Below are 8,794 nucleotides of genomic sequence, written 5' to 3' on the forward strand. Positions count from 1 at the left end.
ATGGGGGCTCTAGTCTCAAGACAACGAGAACTCTCATCAATTGAACATCTTCTCCACCACCAACAGTGTAAGGAGTCATCCAACCGCTCTCTGCCCTCACAAGTTCGACAAACATGTTGAAAACGCTAAGACACCGTGAACCTCTCCCTCCTTTATATAGGGAAAAAAAGTTCACTGTTTGTGTGGAGGGACCACCTTACAAAATCTTGCTAACTCAACACATTGATGGGACACCGCGTCATTTCATTTCTTGAGAAGGAAACAAAACATTACATCAAACATCTCTTAATGCATCACTAGTTCTCAAAGAAGGGCATTAAATGTGGAGTGGTCCCAAGACTCAATGAATGGGGCTTAACCAGGCATGTTTTCAAACGCTTGCCCGATACTCGGGGAACTCGAGACGGCCAAACGTGGTCGGTCGACTGCATCACAAAACGATAAAAAAAAAATCCACCACCTAATAGAAACTCCCTCGTAAGACCTACAGGCCAGTGAATTTCCCCTGATCACTAATGGTAAAATCCACAAAGAGCAGTCAGCATCCCCCGAAAGTCCTAAGTGACGTTCCCCCCATAGGCGATGACAGTATCCCTACTTGATGGGTGGCAAAGGGATAAGGACCCGCATGAGATGGCCAGACCGGGGTAAGTCCCAGAGATGTTTAGAAACACAACTAAGAGACCCATCAATTCTAGGGAAATTAATCGGCAATCGCGTAATCAGTCGGAAAAATTTGATATCTTTCGGCCACTAGCCGACGATGAGTTTGAACAATAGATTACCTAGGGATGACTCTCTCCTCTATAAGATCCACAAAATGGGAGTGAAAGTCATCCTTAAAAACCCTGATCATCACCCTCTTAGGTAATGACATGATTTTTGTCAGAGGAAAAATTGATCTGGACTGGTATCTGCTTAAGAAACAACCCGATGTAGGTGAAAGAAAGAAATAAAAGTCAACCTATCGAAGCGTTTTGATTAACTCGATTTTACTAAACCCATAGGCTGACCCGAGAGCAAGCTTTTTCGAAGGCCAATATCTCGGGTAAAAAAATTGCAACAAGCCCAACTGGCAAAAGTGATTACGAAAATGCATAAGGTTTCATTTCAGTAACGTGTAAAGAATTACAAGTCTTTTCATTTAACACTAACAAAATTTCAAGCTAAATGAAAAAAGAAGAGTAAAAGGATGCTCCCTTGTTTGCAGGGCCTTTAGCGGGTAGTCGATCCATCATAGAGAAAAGTAAAAATTAAAAATACATTCTAATTATATACATATTTTTTATTCAAATTTTAAACAAAGTTCGACATTGCTGCCTTACTTCAGTACAACTGATAACACGGTTGCACAGATGTATAACTTGGTTGTACAAGAGAAATAATCAGGCAATCGTAGTATGTACGAGGAAGAACAAAAATTAAAATTTCATTTTATCTATGTACTCATTTTTTATTTTTATTTTTATTCAAATTTTAAACACAACTCAACACTGTTGCATTACTTCAGTATAATCATGTTGTATCGGTTGTACTGAGGTACATAAGTACAACATTTACAATATGTTTGTATATGAGAAATAATTAGAAAATCATAGGTACGAAGAATATCAAAAATTAAAAGTTCAATTTTTTTATAAACCCTTTTTTTATTTAGATTTAAACAAAAATCTACATTCCTATCTTACTTCAGTACAACCGCGTTGTATCGATTGTATTGAGTTCCCTCAGTACAACCACCAACATGGCTGCACAATTAAAAAATCAATCATTTGTTTTTCAGTTTTTTTTTTTTTCTAATAGTTACATTGTTGCATTCCTTTAGTACAACTGTGTTGTATCGGTTGCACTGAGGTAAGTCAGTAAAACCAATACAGCAGAATTGTATTTTAGGAGCATGCACCAAAAGACAAAAAAATCTTCAATAAAAAAAAAACAGAACCATTAAAAAACAATGATTATCTCACATTTGTATGTATATCATCAGATTTACTTACAAAAAAAAACAACTATTGGATCAACTGCAACTATCGTATGTAGGGCAGTCAAAACGGCTAGTTGTTCGCGAACAGCTCGTGATCGGCTCGTATGCTAAGCTAACGAGCAGAATATGAACAACACAAACAAATTTTTTTTCGTTCGTGTTTGACTCGATGAGTAGTATTTTTAAAAAAATTAATTGACTACAAGGCTATAAAGATTTATAATCAATTATAAGTATTAATTAAGAAAATAAAATAAAAATTATTAAATTAGATTTAAATGACGTTTTAATATAAACAATAATATTTAAATATTACCCTAATCCTTCATATCTTAGGGTTGTCAAAACGACTCTTTGTTCGTGAACGGCTTGTGTTCGGCTCCCTAAGCAAACGAACCGAACACGAACAAAATTTTTTAGCTCGAGTGTTCGGCTCATTTACACCCCTAGTCGTATATTATATTTTGATTCTTACGAGATTCTCAATTTTTTTTTCGTTGTTAAGTTGGGAGATAAGCATACATATTGTGTCAGAGAACGAGGAAATATGGACAAACAAATAAAAAAAAAAAAACTAAACAAGAAAAAAGACAAAATGTCGAAGTCTAACATTAATACAATTGAAGAATCTCGGGGGTAGAAGATACTGAACGACAAGCATTCTAAAGTCAAAATATGAAATGTCAAATGAACCTCAAATGTCAAATGTTCCGATCTCTATATTTATTGTATTTATTATCTCACATTTGTCTGTATATCATCAGATTTACTTACTAAAAAAATAACTATTGGATCAACTGCAATTATCGTATGTAGGGCACTCAAAACGGCTCGTTGTTCGCGAACAGCTCGTGTTCGGCTCGCTATGAAGCTCGTGTTCGGCTCGTTCGCTAAGTTAACGAGCAAAACATGAACAACGCGAACACAAATTTGTTTGTTCGTGTTTGGCTCATTTTGGCTTGCTCGAAATACTACTAATCAAATATATATATATATATATATATATATATCTCTTTGATGAGTAATATTTTTTAAAAAATTAATAATCAATTATAAGTATTAATTAAGAAAATAAAACAAAAATTATTAAATTAGATTCAAATGATGTTTTAATATAAACAATAATATTTAAATATTGCTCTAATCCTTCCTATCGTATGGCTACCTGATTGCCAATCCTTAACATCTTATGACTATGTGATTAGGGTTGGTGTTCGTGAAAGGCTCATGTTCGACTCGCTAAGCAAACGAGCCGAACACGAACATAATTTTTAAGCTTGAAACATAAACGAGCCGAACACGAGCAGAGCCTGGGCTCACTCGTGTTCGGCTTGTTTACAACAATAGTCGTATGTTTTATTTTGATTCTTACGAGATTCTCAATTTTTTCTTGGCTGTTAAGTTGGGAGATAAGCATAGATATTGTGTCATAGGATGAGGAGATATCGACAAACAAAAAAAAGAAACTAAAGAAAGAAAAAGGACAAAATGTCCAAGTCTAACATTAATACAATTGAAGAATCTCGGGATAGAAGATACTGAACGACAAGCATTCTACAAATCGTAGAGAAGTTGATGCTAAACTCAAAGTATGAAATGTCGAATGAACCTCAAATGTGAAATGTTCTGATCTCTATATTTATTGTATTGCTTTCTCTAGATGGAACGGGTTGGATCAAGGGCGGGGTTGGGTCGCGCGCATTATGCATATCTTTTTTTATCTGAACACTTACTTTTTCCTCTCATTTTCAAAATTAAAATATATTTTATAAATTAAAATAATTAAAAAAATTTTAAAATTATGTGACATATTTAAATTCGTTTCCGCAAATAGCAGAGATTCCATTTTTATTTTCAGGTGCGAAAATGGTCGGGCAGTAGTCAATGCGCCGGACATTGACCTGTTCGCCGCTTTCCAGTGCTCTGACAATGGTCATCTCTACCGCTCGGCTTCTCTTCGTTAACGACTGACTCTCAGGTGCTTATCCTCTTCCCTGACACAGATGGAGCCGAAAGGAACCGCTGAAGATTAGGAGGATATCGAGAGAAGCAACAACAATCAGTGATCTAGTAGAAGAAAGCCAGACTAAGCTGGAAGGGAGAAAGACTATGGAATCCATTATTGGGCTTCTCAGGGTTCGAGTCATCAAAGGGGTCAACCTCGTCTTCCGAGACACCCGCGGCAGTGACCCCTACATCGTCTTACGCTTGGGTGGCCAGGTCTTTCCATTTCCTTCATTGCCTTCATTCTCTTCATGCTTTGATTCTATGTTGTTTGGCTGTAATATGTGTTATAAGTAGTCAATGACGGAATAAGAAAAAAAAAACAAGGGGAGGGAGTGGAATAGGTTCTTTCTCTGTTTCCGTGATTTTTTTCACTTAATCTGTTTTGAGAGCAGAAGACGGGTCGAGTGGTACAGGGAAATTGATAGAGCGTTCATTAATTGAGTAAGGGGTGTTGATTTGGCGTGATGTGGGCAGGATACTTGATTACGGTTATCCGTAATTCAATTGCGTAGCCCTGATGAATGGTTGGCTGTTTCTGTATGATGGGATGAAAATCCATGGAGACGTTTACTTTGTAAATTGAAAAAATTACTGGTATGTTTACTTGATTCATTGTTTGTTTCGTTTGCTGATGAATTCCTACAAAATTTATGTTGGAATTAGAAACATGAATTTATGTCATAGAAGTTGGAGCTATTACAATAAATAAGAAGTATGAAATAAGATGTCAGCACCTCCCAGATTTAACTGTTTTCATGCGTGTTATAAAGCATGTTTTTTGATTAATTTCTATTAATTTTAATGAAACATTTGATAGAAATGTACCACATATTAAAGCTTGTGAGAGTGTTGGTGTTTGTATTACGTCAAATGGCTAAGAACTATGTTGATGTTAACATTGTAATGGTTAGCCCCTTCACTCACGTATATAGGTTTAGACTTTTGAGATAAAGATTGAGTTGATTTATTTGGTGTATCAAGTTATATTTGACCTTGAGTTTTGTTATAATACATTAAATATAATGGTCAACCTTGTACTTTCCCCAATGCTCTATCTTATTCAACTACAAATTGAATTATACATGAGCTTTCTTCCAATTGTGAGAAAGGAGTGGATGCCTTTGGAACCACGTGTGAACAAGGGATGCATGGGTTTCCTTGCAGCATGTCCTCCGAGTAATTGAGCGAAGAGTTTGCGATCCAAATAGAGAAGATTTTGATTATGAAATTTTGAAGGAAAAGGATATGTATCTGCTTGTATTCTTGGAGATTCTGTGTGAGGAATTCCTTTTGATTTTGTTTTTGTTTTTTTTTAATGCTTTTTTTTATGAAAACACTCTAAATTTAGTGAGATATTCTCCAGCTTCTTGTTAGTTTATATGTTTTGTTACTGTTCTTTAGGTATACTCATCCAAGCTTTTAATATAGAAATTATTTGTGCCTCTTTACCCATGGATGCAATGAAGTCTTGGTGTTCTTATCTTCATTTGGTTTTATTTCTCTATTATCATTGTGTGGTGCTATAATGTAATTCATTTTGGGGCATTTACATACGTACCACACAATTCTTATGCATTTACATACTTAACACCTAAATTTTCATTTTTACATGCATAACACTCAAATCTTTAATATTTCATAAAATATGCCACTCTTACTAACTTTTAAAAGTGAAATGCATCTATTCATTTGTAGGTTTATGACAACAAAGTGTTATGAATGTAAATTACAAATTTCAAGTTATATATATAGAAGTACATAGGAATTGTGTGGTCTCTTTGTAAATCTCTCTTTATTTTGTTATTATAAATCCTTAATATTAGTTCCTACTGCACTCAATTTGAAGAAATTTTTGTCATATTTTTATTGATTGATTGTGGTATCTATGTTTTACACCTTTCTTCAAACTTGAAATGATTTCCAATTCAATACATGGGATATTTATTGCATTGCCTTTTTGGGTAAATTGTAGTGTTATATTTTTCAAAATTTGAGGGGCCACAAGCAAAGGTCTTGCTTCTGCTGCACTTCTTTCTCATATTAATTTATTAATTGCCCGGGAAGTCACCCTTGGAACACAATGAACGTGGCATGCAACCCAAAATCAAGGGTTTATCCACAAAGGAATAGAGTTTAGATGCCCATTGAAATTTGGAGGACATAGCCATCGCAATTGGTTGTAGATTTAAATTTGTCTTATTTTGTGCAGGATGTCTTAACAATTTTTATTTATTTTTCTATTAATGTTTTAGTGATTTTACTTCTATTTATAATATTATTTCACTGTTCTCACGTCTCATATTCGTAGCACAGAAATTGAAGACCAATGCGATTAAGAACAATGTCAACCCAGAATGGAATGAAGACTTAACCCTTTCAATTTCAGAGCCGCTTGAGCCAATTAAACTCGTATGTTTTTCTTATTCCTTTAAACAATTGTCATATAGTTCCACTGAACGATTTGAGTTTAGAGCATTGTTTGTTCTGCTAAAAGTTTCTATAAACATTGTAGTCACCAACAAAATATTTGTATAAGGCATTTCTAAATGGTTTATGATTGTTTATAATTCTGTCTTTAATTATATTAACTATTTCATTTTCTTTTTCCTGTTTATGTCATTGACCATCTCAAATCAGAATCATAAAAGTTTTTCTCATTTTGTTGTAATCTTTTAAAGGCGTGTTTGACTGCAACTTGAATTTATGTTAAATAGGATTTATCAATCCAGTAAATCCGATAGTTTGTGCGATGGAGATGAGCTTGCGAGCAACGTCAGAAAGAAATTCTTAAATCCATCTCGGAATTGGATTTTCTAAATCCAGATTTACACCCTAAAAGAGACCCAATGCAGGAAGAAAGGAAGGAACACAAAAAAAAATTGATTTAATGGAGCGTTGGATTTAGTTTTTATTTTTTTTTAATGTTTGGCTTGATTTACGCTAAATCCTATTTAAATTACTCTACCAGACACCGTCTGAATGCATGCAAATGCCGGCACTGCCATCTATTGATAACTCTGCAAATTAGAGTATTCATTTTGTTGGCAGCATCCTTTATTTTCTTACACAATAGGTGAACTATATGACTGTTGTTTACCTAGGATGAAAGACCTTAGATATGGTTGAACATTATGATGTCAACAATATGAAAATTGTGCTATTAACCAATGGTATGTGTACCGAATGGGTTTATCATGCACAATTTCATGCATTTATTAAATAAATAAATCTCAAAAGCTTATGATCATTATTTTAAACGCTTTCATGCATTAGTTCATGTATTTATTTAAAATACTATGAAATTATTATTATTATTATTTTCCAAATATTTTCTAATTAATTAGGGCACAATCCTAAGCCTTTTTCGATATTATTTAGATGATTGTTGCATATCTATATATATATATATATATATCTCAAAATGATCCTCTGATTATTCATGTTTGACTAATTTAGTCTCAAAGAGTCATATTTTTCCAACTTAGTTTTTTTCTAAATTGCATGTATAAATTGCAATACAAATTTATTGAATATAAAAAATATATTCAAATTTAGTCCCTAAGGTACAATTTTGAAATTATTTTGTATAGTTGGGAGACTAAGTTGGAAAAATGTGATACTCTGACACTAAATTATTATCTGCATATAAATTGTCGAGGGGCTATTTTGAAGTTAACCCTGCACATGTATACATCAATTATTAGTCATAAAAAGAACTAATCAATTCAAATTAGTATCATATTCTTCTCAACAGCATGGATGTAATTCTGTCACAATAGCATGGTGTAATCCATTTGAAGGGCATTCTTCCATTGGGGTAGAAGTCAAACAGTTTCAAAAAATAAAATAAAATAAAATAAAAATAAAAATAAAAATAAATAAATAAATAAATAAATAAATAATCCTTGCCATTTAGTAATCGTAGTTAAACATAATTTTTTCAAAATTTCTTAAGTTTATGAGTTAAACAAAATACTGCATTATGAGGTATGATAGTAGAAATGATTTACCAATTTTTGCATCTGTGCTAGAGTTGGATATGAAAATTTTGATCTGGATCAACCTCTAAATGATTGTAGATTACATTAGAGCCATTTGTGCCCCCACTTATTCTGTTTGATTGGCTAAAGCTAATTGCCTAGGTATAATCACGAGAAATATTGATGACTTTGTCGGTCAACTTTTTCTTCGATTTAGATAGATTTGAAAATATGAATATGAAAATATAATTTTGGAAATTTAATTTAATATAATAAATATATAGTTTGGGTTTTGAAAGCAGTATGTTTTAATTTTTGAAAAATGAGACCAAATGGTTCATTGGTCTGATAGTTTGCATAATCGTGCCTGATACCGCGAATGCTACACCTTCCCGAGAGATAAGTGTAGACCTCAGCGATAGACCCAATCCTGCAAACTAAGAGATTTGTGACATCCGTTTGGTCTGCGAACCTTTTATATATGACCGACAAATTCCCCTATTTAATACAAAGATTAAATAGGGTTTATTTTACCTGGGTTCCAAGTTCCCTATAGAGGCAAGCCCCTATAGTTAATTACATCCCAAATGACGGGAGTCACTTGAGAAAACTCTCGATAATGATCAATGGTTCTAGTCTTCAAGAATTCAAGGTTCAGGTTTTCAAGGTAGGATTAGGAAAACCAAATGGGAATGGCTCAATGAGGAACACTTATTTTTTTTTTTAGTCCAAAAAAAAGAAAAGGTAGGGGATGTCATAGATCCTGAGGAGAATCCCAGTGACTTCCCAAACTATCCTACTGTGTGACTGCATTTTTAGAGAT

The 8,794-nt window shown here is 33.6% G+C and overlaps 1 protein-coding gene across 1 annotated transcript in view; it reads left to right on the top strand.

The window, feature by feature from the left end:
• Nucleotides 1-3,829: 3,829 nt before the first annotated feature.
• Nucleotides 3,830-8,794, top strand: part of LOC110020288 (protein C2-DOMAIN ABA-RELATED 5-like) — a 30,101-nt gene continuing 25,136 nt past the window's right edge. The window contains exons 1-2 of the mRNA XM_020718340.1: nt 3,830-4,204; nt 6,305-6,400. Coding sequence (XP_020573999.1) covers nt 4,094-4,204; nt 6,305-6,400 — 207 coding nt within the window. The 5' untranslated portion in view covers nt 3,830-4,093. The remainder of the gene's footprint in view (nt 4,205-6,304; nt 6,401-8,794) is intronic.

Source organism: Phalaenopsis equestris, unplaced genomic scaffold, assembly GCF_001263595.1.
Source record: "Phalaenopsis equestris unplaced genomic scaffold, ASM126359v1 Scaffold000094, whole genome shotgun sequence".
NCBI classification, from domain to species: Eukaryota; Viridiplantae; Streptophyta; class Magnoliopsida; order Asparagales; family Orchidaceae; genus Phalaenopsis; species Phalaenopsis equestris.